We start from the raw sequence: 14306 nt of genomic DNA, 5'->3' as shown, positions 1-14306 counted from the left end.
ATGACACTTCCCTTCCACCATTCTTTGGAACACAGGTGGAACACGATCGGCGTCCCTGCTTGTTTTTATGGTCTCTTATTGATCGGCAACATTATAAGTGTTATTCCTTTAGCAGCGATGCAAATAAATTTACAAACTGCACTATGAGAAGCTTCTTTTCTTCTTCTTGATATATATAACTTCCCTTACCCGTGCCCGGTGGGTGTGTATGTTTGTGGGCCGATTCTTTTTACTTGGAGGATACATCTCTGCCTTACATTCTCATTATGACTACCTGTTGTGATGGGCGTATGTATGTACGTCTGGTGAGTAGGATGTTTGCCTAGGGCAGTGATGGCGAACCTTGGCACTCCAGATGTTTTGGAACTACATTTCCCATGATGCTCTGGTACCTTGCATTGTAGCGGAGCATCTTGGGAAATGTAGTTCCAAAACATCTGGGGTGCCAAGGTTCGCCATCACTGGCCTAGGGGCTAATGGAAGAAGGCACGTTTTGGCTTCACATCCCATTGTATGGACTACTAAAGAAGTTATCACTTTCACTGATTGGAGACATCTGGTGGTGGTGTACGGACATTACACATACATATTTTGATATTTGTATATTTTATATTTACATCCACTATATATTGGTTTCTTTATGTATGGTTTATATTAGATTTATATTACAGAGCCCGGCATGAAATATTGTTTTTCTTTATATAAAAGCAGTGAATACACTACTTTATAAAATGCACCGGAACCGGTGCAGGCAAACTCTGTGCGCTTGTGACCTTCGTTTTGTGCGCACATGAGTTTTCTAGTACATGTAAGGTATTTATCTCAACTGTAGTTCATTGACTAACTATGGTTCATTTAGAATTTATATTTCAGTGCCAGAACATTAATTTTCTTCTATTAGTTTGTTTAATAGATCGTATCTTTTATTTGCAGTAAATGCCATGTACATGGGAAGTCAAGAAATGCTAAAGGTCTTAGAGAGAGATGATGACACTATTAAGTACAACTTAAACAAGGTAAGCATGTATGTTCCTTTTATTACAAAGTAGAAAGACACAATTGAGTACTGTCCGTGATACTTTTTTTATTTGCACTAACATACAATTTTTTAGGACAACCTTTTGGGGTATGTCCCCTTCTTCAAGGTCCCAGCAGATTCACAAAGTTTTAGTTGAATGTTAAAAAAACACAATCTCTGAGGGAAAGGAAAAAAAGAAAAACACACACAAACAATTGTACATGGCAAGGGTAATAAAGCTACAATAGTTTGTTAGATAAGACAGAGGGAGAGGGATAGACAGGTGTTTTAACCCTTCTGTACATTGCTACATATTACAGAGGTCTAGAAGGAAAAGCTACAGAGCACCAAGAGCCTGAAACAGAGGAATATGATTGGTTGTGAACTGTATTTAATCACACATGTTCATCATCTTTCACCATGGAGGCTCCATATAGGCTTCCTTTTCAAATTCCCTTTTGATGCCTAATATCAAAAGCAGTAGTCATTACACAGAAGAGTCTGGGTACCACAACATAAATTACCATTATAAGACCTACACTGTCCCATTCCTTAGCCCTTTGGCGTCATATTTTTTTCTTAGCATTCCCAGAAATGCCTCTAGTGTAAATGTACCCAGCCTTGATCCCTGTACCCCACAGAAGTCATTGATGGAAAAAAAAAAAAAGTGTTTCTGAGAATAGAAGGTATTATCGTAAATTATGAAAAAAAAAATTTCTGAAAAAAAAAATTTCTGAAAAAAAAAATTTCTGAAAAAAAAAATTTCTGAAATATTTGACCCATACTTTCTGAATCGAAACACTTTTGAAACAACTACATTGTGACTACAGTTTAACAAATAATTTTAAAGCAATGTTACTATCTTGAATACGTTCAAAAACCTGTATAAAAATCACTCATGAGGAAGACCTATGAATGATAATTTTACTCCAAGATCAATCAAACTGTCTTATGAGATTCTAATGAAAAAAATGTTGATATTTTGATGGCAAGTACTAATTAACTGAATATATACAATATCATTAAAATAATAATAGAAGCAGGGATTACCTTCTGAAATTAGGCGGTACTTGATCTAATTGTCTAATGAAATATCCAGGGTCTCACTTTATCATTTATATGGAACCATGTACTATATCTGTTTGACTTACTATATACTGTACTATATTTGTTAGACTTTGGATCAGAATATAGTGGTTTATAAATTCAATTATTCATCTCAAACTGCAAAAGTTACAAAATCCTATTCTGGTCATTACTACGGCCCTTTAGAAAGCAATCATCTACGCTTTTTAGTGGCCGAGATAACAATTAATCTTTCTTTGAAATCTTTCAATATTCATTTTGAATGATCAATCTAAAATTTTTCAGATCATGAAATAAAAACTTACCATACATACTGCGGTGTACCTGCTGATAAGCATCATTATACAAAGTATGTATTACATTTTTTGATTATTAGAAGGAGGGCAGGGTAAACTGTCACAAATACCTCAGTTGCTGAACAGATTGCTGTTTACCAGGTGCTCGGGCTTGACACATTATGGATCGGGTTAACAGATCATTGTCCTTAGTACAAATTACAAAATTAAAGGAAGGTGGAGCATCCTAAAAAAAAAAGATTTTACAGAATTGGGGTACCAAATTAAGGAAAAGGACCTCCAAGGTAGTATTTTCAGAAATACTGCCTGTGCCATGGGCCACACTAGAGAGGCAACAGGAGCTTAGGGAGTTGAACTGGTGGCCAAGAAACTGGTGTAAGAAGGAGTGATTTGGGTTCCTGGAGAAGTGGGCTGATGTTGGTTACTTGCTCTTCTGTGTCTAAATGGGGAGGGTGCAACTCTGTTGAGTAAAAGATAGTTAGAAGACTAGGGGATTATTTAAACTAAGAAAACTTGGAGAGATCAAAAAAATGCCCTATGGAGAGGAAGGGTTTTACATGAGGAACAAGATTTAAGGGGGCGTGGGGCTCAAACTAGAGAGAAGGTAAATTGCATCACCTTCGTCCAATACAAAAAAAAGTAATGGAACCAAGTTATACTGTAACTCAAATGAGTGCCAATAGAATAATAAACGCTAATACAAAATTAAAAGGTATGTTTACAAATGCCAGGATCCTGTGAAACAAAATGGATGAACCAGAACTTTTGTCATTCGAGGAGCCCTTTGACTTTGTGGGAATATTAGGAACCTGGTTGGACAGCTCACAAGACTGGGCTGAAAATACCAAAGGATAACTACTATTTCAGAGAGACAGAATGGGCAGAAGAGGTGGAGGGGTAGGTATGTACATGAACAGCAATCTGTAAGTGAGTTTGAGAGATGGAGAACTATGATGAACTGTGATGAGTCATTATGGCTGGAGTTCCATAGGAATGCAACAAATAGTAAGTTACATGTGGGAGTATGTTACGGGTCCCTAACATAAATGATGAGGAAGAGTCTTGGCTCCTTTCACTGAAATGGCTGGGAAGCAGGTCAGTGTTATTATGGCCGATTTTAATTATCCTAATACTGATTGAGCAAATGGAATTGCACAATCATTAAAGGCTTGTAGTTTCTTAAACTTATTGAAGGACAATTATATGGAACAGATGGTGCAAGTGCCAACAAAGAAAAATGCTCTGTTGGATCTATTGATGTCAAGCAACTCGAAGCCTATTACAGATGCACATAGATAGAGACAACTTAGGTAATAGTGATCATGGTGCAATCATATGCACAGTAAAGAGACGCACCTTGGTATGACAAGAGCTCTAAATTTCAAAAAAACAAACCTCACTAAGTTGAGGTCCTTACTGCGCGACACTCATTGGGACCAAATATTTGCAACAAAGAGCACACAAGGCAAGTGGGAGTGTTTTAACCACTTGCCGACCGCCGCATGTAAATTTACGTTGGCAGAATGGCACGGCTGGGCAAATGGGCATACAGGTACATCCCTTTGAATTTGGCCGTGACCCTGCCAGGAGCTCCGTGAGTCCGATCGCGGGTCCTGCGTACTCGATCGCCACGGGGATACCCGCAATTGTCTCACGGAGCTGAAGAAAGGAGAGATGCTGATATAAACAAGCATCTCCCCATTCTGCCTAGTGACACCCTGTGTCTGATGGTTCTGCCATAATGTCGCAGTCCAGATAAAAATCTCAGATCGCTGCCATTACTAGTAAAAGAAAATAAATAAAATGCCATAAAATGAACCCCTATTTTGTAGACACTATAACTTTTGCGCAAACCAATCAATAAACGCTTATTGCGGGTTTTTTTTACCAAAAATATGTAGAAGAATACATATCGGCCTAAACTGAGGAAAAAAAATGTATATAGATTTTTTGGGGATATTTATTATAGCAAAAAGTAAAAAATAATTTGTTTTTTCAAAATTTTCTAAAAATTTTCTAAATTGTCGCTCTATTTTTGTTTAATAGCGCAAAAAATTTAAAACGCAGAGGTGATCAAATACCACCAAAAGAAAGCTCTATTTGTGGGAAAAAAAGGACGTCAATTTTGTTTGAGAGCTACGTCGCACGACCGCCCAATTGGCAGTTGAAATGACGCAGTGCCGAATCGCAAAAAGTGCTCTGGTCTTTGGCCAGCAAAATGGTCCGGGGCTTATGTGGTTAAAGATGAATTAAACAAGTGCATAAGTCATTATGTTCAAAGGGGTAACAAGCATAAAAGAACAAAATCAAAACCTGTATGGCTTAAAGCAAATTATTACCCCAACACTTCATATTCCTGATATGTGGCTGCTTTACCATGTACTTGTATGAGCTAGTATCCTGTCCTCTTTGTATTGCTTCCTCTGTGTAAAAACTGACCACACTAAGCAGGAGAGCACATTGTGGTAAATTCTCTAGATATATGCCGGGAACTCTGTGTACTCTCCTCCAATGTTCTGACCCCCCCCCCCCCCCACCACACACACACAGCCATTTCCTGAGAAGCTCAGTGTCCTGCTGCTTCTCCTTCCCCCAGCTCTTATACAGCTAAGAACAGAGGTAATGTGATCATTTATAAAAAAGGGTAAAGTTGTATTTAGATTTTTTTTTATACCTATACAAAAATGTTTTGCCTTTTATTTCTGTTTTAAACTGAATGGGTTACATTGTTGCAATGTTTTGCATAGAAATTTGGCGTTTTATATTGTAGGCCTTTAATTCTTAGGAATAACACACTTAAATCTGTCCAAACAAGAGTTTAGTAGACATTGCAGGTATGATAAAGTTTGGAACACCAAATCATAAATATAATATAATAACTATAAATAATTATCAAAAATAATTATATAATAAAACGTATTCAATAATGTAATCAAATCAAAAACACTGACATTTTCTCAGTCGCAGAATTGTCGCTGTCGTCACTTTCAGTGTCTGATGACAAATTTCCCCACGAATCACTATTCTGCAAGTGATTTTTATTTGCTATCACTGTTTTCTAGCTGGTCAAAAAACACTTTTGACGTAAAGGGATGTTTTTTGGATGCCATGGACAATCTCAAGTTGTCAGGCAGAAATAAGGGCCTATATAATATAAAAGTGCATGCAGGGCACTTGACAAAGCACTAGGGACAAAAGGGATGTGAAATGATTTGATACAGTAATGTAATCTTACAGATTACAGTGTACTGTATGTTATGTTTTTTGCACTTTTTGCAATGCTCGCAGGGAACGGAGCCCGGCACACAGGACATCGGGCAGAGGACACAGCCCGCGGACACAGTGGGAGGACATCACAGGATCTTGGGGACAATGTAAGATCCTGCAATGTAATCCCGAGTGTTACCGCTTTTGGTGGTGAAAATTCACACCGAGCCAAACTTGGTAATACCGCTAGGAAGGTTAAGGGGCCAGGATCTGTTTTTTTTTTTTTGTTGTTTTTTTTTGGGTGAACAAACACTTTAATCTATAAAAAATAAGGTCTGTTAGAGTTGATGAAATTGTATGTACAGTGGTAGGAAACTGGTTAAATGAACGGGTCCAGAGAGTAGTGATAAATGACTGAAAAATCCTCTCAAACATCTAAAGTTGTGAGTGGTCTACCTCTGGGTTCTGTCTTGGAGCCAAAGCTGTTGCATTTCTTTTATTAATGATATAGAAGTTGGAATCAAGAGCTCAATTTCATTGTTTGCTGACGATAATAAATGATGTAGGAATACATATGGCAAACGGGATATGGCATTATTACAGGAAGACTGTGGCAACATAGGGTTTGGGCAGTTACGTGGCAGATGAGGTTCAATATTGTAAAATGTAAAGTTTTTCACTTGGATGTCAAAAATACACATGCAAGGGGAAAATCAATGATGGAAAAGAATTTGGGTGTGCTTGTAGATCACAAGTTTGGGAATGGAATGCGATGCCAAGCTGAAGCTAACAAAGCTAGCAAAGGGCTGTCATACAATAAACGGGTATAGATCCCAGGGTTAGGTCAATAATTCTATCCCTTTACAAAACACTAGCTCAGCCCCATCTTGACTATGCAGTTCAGTCATGAAAAGACATGGGTATTAAAAAGAGTTCAGTGAAGAGCAATGTTTTGCTTTGCATGTTTTAAGGTTCTTTTCAGTTAAAGCAAGGATGCATAAAATGCTCTGTAGTGTATTACTGTTTTATTAAACAAAAAATGCTGCATGTACAATTGTATGAAAAACAATTCATGGCATACCAAGTATCACATAATATGCATACATTACAGTATACACATGCACAAACTATATATTCTTCCCAGCACATTAGCATGGATAATGTATACAAAAGGGATACACTAAAAGTTAACTTGGGTCATGGATTTAGTGGCATCCCCAGTTAACGTTCCTATATTCAGTCTTTCTTTATGATGGAGTCATCTTCCAGAAGCCAGGATTTCTTACAGACTGCTTCTTTCTTTATAGAGTCCTGCAAAACGACTTCTGCCCCTTTTTCTCTAACATATGTTTCAAGTGCTTTTTCCTCCCCCTACTTCTTGCTGTAGCATGAACCCATCCAACAAGTTCAGTAGCATATGAATACAATTCCATATATTTATGCTACAAAAATCACTAGACTAGTCATAGCAGCACAGGCAACAAAATTAGTAAGGGGATGAAGGACATCAGCTATAAAGATGTATTTAAAAAGATTGAAATGATCAGCACTATGGAAAAGAAAATTCAATATGCAATGTGAAAAATGTCTTAAATCCTACTTGTGAATACAAATACAACAAGTTATATACAATTTATAACCAACTTGGAAAACATGCAAGGGTCACTTATTAGAAGCGCTTCATAATATGACAAATGACCATAAAAAAGTCCCATAGAATATATATGATTCTTGAATCAAGAATCAACTCCTCAATGTGTACATGCTGATAGGCAATAATACACATCCAGTGCTCCAAAATGTGGCCTTGATTCACGCCCCCTTCACACCATGCACTCACCAGAACTGTATGACCCAAAGATTTAGGGTACAATATAGTTTTAATAAAGATGCTATGACTCCACCACTTCACTTCACCAACTCCGACCCCCTGGCTCCACTCCTAATCTCCCAATCCAAGATGGTGTGGAGTGGATAGCTTCCTTCCAACACAGGTACAGTTTAGCTTTAGATTAGAGCAGTAAAAATGTGGAGCTCCTTTCCTCATGAAGTGGTACTGGCTGAGAGCATAGCAGAGATAACTTCAAAAAACGTTTAGATGTCTTCTTCAGGAACCAGAATATATAGGGCTATGGGAATTGTTAAAGAATAAAAATTGCACACAACACACAGATACTGTAGGTTGAACTGGATGAACCTGTGTCTTTTTTTTTTCACCTTTATAAATTATGACAACTTTATAAACTGCTGCCAAGTAAATATTGACTCCTGGCATCCACATGGATAGTGTTTCTACAGGTTCATCTCTCTTCTATTTGGGTCTTAACTCTTCGCAATAGAATATTTAGCATTTCTGTGACTGTATCCATGCACCTTATGGCTGGTTGTCCTTTTTCTCTTTTCCCTAAAATTAATTTTTTTAATTAGCATTTATTTTTCCTGGACATGAATGTGAACTATATATGTATTAAAAAGAAGGGGAAGGGCTGAGGAGGCTAGGTTAGACCCTCTGACAAAATCTACTAAAACAAATAAAAATTAGCCCAGAAGAATTATAAACAAAAGGTGACTGCTATTAAATTCGAAGATTATGTCCCATTTTTGGAGATTCCCTACACCTCCCAATGACAGTACTTATTGTGATAAGATGTAGAGTGATAAGATGTACACACGGTCGGACATTCAGACGGAAAATGTCCGATAGGACCGCGTTGTCGGATAATCCGATCGTGTGTGGGCTCCATCTGACCTTTTCCAAGTTTGAGAGCTGGATATAAACATTTTCCGACAACATGATCCGTTTGTAGAGAATTTCCGATCGGACAAAGTGCCACACATGCTCAGATCAAATTCCTAGACCAAAGCTATTGGCTACTAGCCTCAAAGTAGTCCTGTCGTAACTAAATAATGTCATCACATTCCGAACTATTGGATTTTCCGACAACTTTGTCCGACCGTGTGTATGCAACACCAGTTTCGGACAAAATCTGATGGATTTTGTTGCCAGAATGTCCGACCGTGTGTACAAGGGCTAAGAGTAAAATTCTCAGATGAGAAATGAACAGCAATAAAGCCATGTATGTTTGAAAAGAACATAATTAGTTCTTGTGGTCATCAGATGTTCTAAGAAGCTTTTTAGACACAAGCTCTTTATGACTTGTAGAGCTGGCCAGAATTTAAGGAAAAGTCAGTCTCATTAGATCATTAACATGGTGAGCTGTATTCACTAGTACTTTACTGAAGTTATGGGACGTGAGAGCTCTCATTACAGCACATCCAGCATTTACAGGACTATTTAGTAATTCAAGATGCTGTCCTGGCAAATTTACCACAATAGGAATTCTCACTCGAAAATCTAGCCATATAGCTAAAAGTAATTATTATTCTCCCCTTGAAGCATGGTTACTCTCCCCTTGAGGTTACTCTCCTGATGTGTCTAAAATGTATTCCATTGTTTAAATATACAACTTGGACTTCTTCAGTATGTTTTTATTTTGCTTGCCAAGAAATTGTATTTCACATCAAGTTTTATATTTATGTTTATTTCACCCAGTGGTATTTTAGGTGCCATCCCTATGTGTAACGCCCAACTCTATCCATTTTTGTTTTAGCCTTTAATAGGTTGGGACAGGTTTAGAACTTCTCCACTGAAGAAAAAGCTTCCAAGAGGTGCTGGGATTTTCATATGAATTCATACAAAGTAGTGAGAGGACAAAAACATTAAGAGGTCTTACCCAGGTTAGGCTGCTTACAAAAGACAGAGCTACCCTCCAATGGGTACCCAGCAGGTTACCAGAATAAAACATGCACCAATGGAAGGAGTGCCAGACGAATACCTTGTACACTGGTCGGACATCCCGACAACAAAATCCGTCAGATTTTTTCCGAAACTGGTATTGCATAGACACAGTCAGACAAAGTTGTCGGAAAATCCGATCGTTACGACGGGACTACGTTGAGACTAGTAGCCAATAGCTTTGCTCTCGTAATTTGATCTGAGCATGCGTGGCACTTTGTCCGTCGGAATTCTCTACAAATGATCGGAAAAAAGTCCGATCAGGTTTTTTTTGTCGGAAAATTTTAGATCCTGCTCTCAAATTTTTTCCATAGAAATTTTCATCGGAAAAAGTCCAATAGAGCCCACACATGATTGGATTTTTCGACAATATAATCCGATCGGACCTTTCCCATCGGAATTTCCGACCATGTGTACAAGGCATTAGTGATAAGTCCAAATTCATTTGTTGTTTTATATTACACAAAAACAAAACATTTCAGAGGCCAGAAGAAACCCCCCCTTCATCAGGATTACAACACAACAATATAATATAATACATTGGTGTAGTAGTTAGCACTTTTGCTTAGAAGCAAAGGGGTCACTGGTTCAAATCCCAACCATGACACTACCTGCCTGGAGTTTGCAGATTCTCCCTGTGCATGTGTGGGTTTCCTCCGAGTACTCCAGTTTCCTCCCACACCCCAAAGACATGCTGGTGGGTTAATTGGCTCCTGTCTAAGTTGGCCATATGTGTATGTATAAATGTGAGTTCTTGAGTTTGTGTAATATAAACTGATGTGAATGTATAATGAATATTTAAATCGCTGCGTAAATTAACGGCGCTGTATAAGTGCCTGAAATAAATAAATAAATAATAAGTAATATAATCTCCAAAACGCTTTTGTTGTTTTTATTGTAAATCAAAAAAATGTAAAGAGGAACTGCAGTCTGCTCACATAATCTTTAATAAAAACATCTTTGCATTCTGAAGCTTCCCTCCAACCACTTTGCATATTTTTTTATATATACTGTGATTCTGTAAGCTGCAGAAATCTCCCTACACTAAGTCTGGCTGCTGCCATTTTAACTGTGGGCAGCTGAAGCTGCTGACTGTTCACTTCCTGGATTTACACAGATACATACTGTTAGGAACTTCAGGTATTGAGTCTGTCTTAGTAGAAGGGGACCTCTCTTACGGCTCTGGTTCTGGTCTCACTGGAATGGGAACAGGGAGACCGGAGCGCAGTGGGGTAGGAGAGTCCAGCCAGGAGCAGTAGCAGGTATCCGGAGATGAGGGTTCTCAGAAGCAGGGACTCTCTGTGGTAGGAAGGCTGAGGACTGCAGGCCACTGGATCAGGTTGGATGGGTCCTCAGGATACAGGGTAGCGATGCAGGAACAAGCAGAGGTGTCAGGTACAAGCAGAGTTCGGCAACAGGAGATCAGTTCAAGAAGGGTCAAACAAGCCGGGGTCGGAGCAGGAGAGGTCAACAAGGTCAGACGGAGCCGGGTCGGATATCAGGTAGGTAGCAGGTAGACAAGCAGGTATACACAGGCACAAGCTGCAGACGAGACAGCACAGAGCTGCTGCAACTGTGCCTTTAAAAAGGGCTACTGGCGCCAATCGTGCTAACGCTCGCCCGTGCGTGCGTGTACCGCGCGCACACACGAACGGCGTGCACCCGCGCGCGTTGGAAGACGCTCGTACCTACGACGACCCGCTGCACGAACGTGCACGCGCGCACGGAGAGCCGATCGCGCAGGACGAGCGGATCCCTGACATTGCCCCCCCACAAGGGGCAACCTCCGGGTGCCCCTAGTAGCTCTTTTCTCTGGGTGTGCAGCAAAGAAGGCCTGTATTAGTCTATTGGCATGTATGTTAGTAGCAGGTTCCCATGAATTACTCTCTGGGCCATAGCCCTTCCATTTAATCAGAAACTGACCTTGTCCCCGTCGTCTTCTGAAATCCAAGATGGCCTCCACTTCGAACTCCTCACTGCCATCAATCAGCACAGGATCGGGTGGTCTTGTTCCTCTACCAGGGAAGGGGTCAGGTATGACAGGCTTAAGTAGAGCTACATGGAAGACTGGGTGTATTCTCATGGAATCGGGTAAAGACAACTCATAAGATACCTCGTTAATCCTCCTTTTAACAGGAAATGGACCCAGAAACTTTGGTGCCAACTTCCTGGAGGGACATGCTAATTTTAAATTAGAGGAAGACAGCCATACCTGGTCCTCGACTTGAAGGATCAACTCTCCCCTTCTTCCTTGATCGAAACTCTTCTTGCTGTCAGCCTGAGCCTTGGTTATAGCCTCCTGCAGGATCCGGTTGTTCTGCTGAAGAAAGGATACTGTGTCCTGAACTGCTGGTACATGCGATTCTGTAGGGATATCGGGAAGAAAAGACAGGTTAAAACCATAATTGGAAAAGAACGGGGACTGCCCGGTGGTAGCATGGCTGGCATTGTTGTAGGCGAATTCCGCCAAAGGTAACAGGGAAACCCAATCGTCCTGGACAAAGGAAGAGAAACATCTGATATACTGCTCGAGGGTTTGGTTGGTGCGTTCTGTTTGCCCGTTAGTCTGTGGGTGGTAGGCGGAGGACAAGGCCAATTCAATTTTCAGGGCTCCGCATAAGGCTCTCCAGAAACGGGAGGTGAACTGCACTCCTCTGTCAGATACAATGTTGGTGGGTACCCCGTGAAGCCTGATTATTTCCTTAATAAAAACGTGAGCCGTTTCGGTAGCAGAAGGAGTCCCCTTCAAGGGAAGAAAGTGGGCCATCTTAGACAGACGGTCACACACAACAAAGATGGCGGTACAGTTCTCAGAGGGGGGGAGTTCTACGATGAAATCCATAGTAATCATCTGCCAGGGGCGGTCGGGTGCGGGGAGAGGCTTAAGCAGGCCCCAGGCCCGATTCCTGGGAATCTTATTCCGGCAACATACTGGACAAGAGTTCACGTACTGCTTGCAGAACTCCCTCATGCCTGGCCACCAGAAGGAACGTTGTATCAGCTCTAAGGTCTTGCGGACACCAAAGTGTCCCGCGAGTGGATGGTCATGGAGGAGCCCCAAAACCTTAACTCTCACCTCCTCAGGAACGAAGATTAGGTTGTCTTTCCAGAGCAGGCCCTCTCTGGATGTTAATGAGATTCCTGGGGGACAGGAAGATGTGGAAGAGGCACTCTTGAGCAGAGAAACTAGGCCCGGTTGGATGAGGAGAAAGGAGTTAGCAGGGAGGATAGTATCCGGAGGTGCAGAGTCCTTAGGATTGTCAAACATGCGAGAGAGTGCATCCGGCTTGGTGTTTCTTGATCCAGGGCGATAGGTGATGTGAAAACTGAATCGGGAGAAAAAGAGGGCCCAGCGGGCCTGCCGAGGTTTCAGTCGTTTAGCGGTGCGGAGGTATTCGAGATTTTTGTGATCCGTGTAGATGAGCACGGGGTGTACCGCCCCCTCCAGTAAGTATCTCCACTCCTCCAAGGCCGATTTAATGGCAAGTAGTTCCCGATCTCCTACATCATAATTCTTCTCCGCTGGAGAGAGTTTTCGGGAGAAGAACCCTACGGGGTGCATCAGGTCGTCTTTACCAAAACGTTGGGAGACCACCGCCCCTACTGCTATCTCAGAGGCGTCTACTTCCAGAATATAGGGTCTAGATGGATCCGGATGACTGAGGATGGGGGCAGAGGTGAACAAGTCCTTGAGTTTTTCGAAGGCGACCTGGGCTTCAGGACTCCAAAGAAAGCGCATATTCTGCTTAGTAAGCTGGGTGATGGGGGAGATAATGGCCGAGAACCCTTTAATAAACTTTCTATAGAAATTGGCGAAGCCCACAAAGCGCTGGACGCCTTTCTTGTCGGTGGGGGCTGGCCACTCGAGAACAGCAGCGACCTTTTGCGGATCCATCCTGACGCCTGCTGGGGAGATTTCAAGGCCAAGGAATTGGATCTCTTGTTGCTCGAACTTACATTTCTCGGCTTTGGCGTATAGTCCATGTTGCCTGAGCCGAAGTAAAACTCTGCTGACGTGCCCCCGGTGCTGTTCCAGGGACCTGGAGAAGATCAAGATATCGTCAAGATAAACGATGACAAAAATGTCCAAGAAGTCCCGGAAGACATCATTAATCAAGTGCTGGAAGGTGGCTGGGGCATTGCACAATCCAAAAGGCATCACCAGATACTCGTAATGCCCAAAACGAGTTCGGAACGCAGTCTTCCACTCGTCGCCTGCTCGTATACGGACCAAGTTATAGGCTCCTCTCAGATCAAGTTTGGTGAAGATAACAGCCGACCTCAATTTTTGAAAAAGTTCTGGGATCAGAGGTAGGGGATAGCGATTTTTAATCGTGACTCTGTTCAGTTCCCGATAGTCTACACAGGGTCGGAGGGTCTGGTCTTTTTTAGTGACGAAAAATATCCCAGCCCCGGCAGGGGATGTGGAGTGACGGATGAACCCCTTCTTGAGGTTTTCGGAGATGTATGCCTTCAGAGCCTCCTGCTCCTTCTCGGATAAGGGGTAGACACGTCCAAAAGGAATCTCAGCCCCAGGGAGGAGCTCAATGGGGCAGTCGTAAGGGCGATGCGGAGGTAAGGAGTCAGCCCCCCGTTTACTGAAGACATCCAGAAACTGATGATAAGGCTCTGGAACCGATTGACATAGGTCCAGGTCTGGATCTAGACAGAGAAGTGTTCTGGATTGTGCAGGAGCCCCAGAGAGGCAGTGGTCCTGACAGTAGGTGGAGAGGAATCTTACCTCCCCAGAGGACCAGTCAATGGAGGGGTTGTGGGCTTGCAGCCATGGTATGCCCAGAATCACAGGAAAGAGTGGTGATGAAATGACATCAAGAGTTAGTAGTTCCGTATGTCGGCAGGAGGTGGAGGTGGGTAGAGGAAGGGTCTCATGGGTGACCCGGCC

At 41.6% G+C, this 14306-nt stretch overlaps 1 protein-coding gene across 1 annotated transcript in view; it reads left to right on the top strand.

The window, feature by feature from the left end:
• Nucleotides 1–14306, top strand: part of LDAH (lipid droplet associated hydrolase) — a 351093-nt gene that overhangs the window by 275834 nt on the left and 60953 nt on the right. The window contains exon 6 of the mRNA XM_077488850.1: nt 934–1016. Coding sequence (XP_077344976.1) covers nt 934–1016 — 83 coding nt within the window. The remainder of the gene's footprint in view (nt 1–933; nt 1017–14306) is intronic.

This window comes from Lithobates pipiens, unplaced genomic scaffold (assembly GCF_037356315.1).
Source record: "Lithobates pipiens isolate NorthernLeopardFrog02 unplaced genomic scaffold, aLitPip1_a1.2 Scaffold_18, whole genome shotgun sequence".
NCBI classification, from domain to species: Eukaryota; Metazoa; Chordata; class Amphibia; order Anura; family Ranidae; genus Lithobates; species Lithobates pipiens.
Note: the sequence above shows the minus strand (reverse complement) of the source record. Positions and strands in the feature narration are given on the sequence as shown.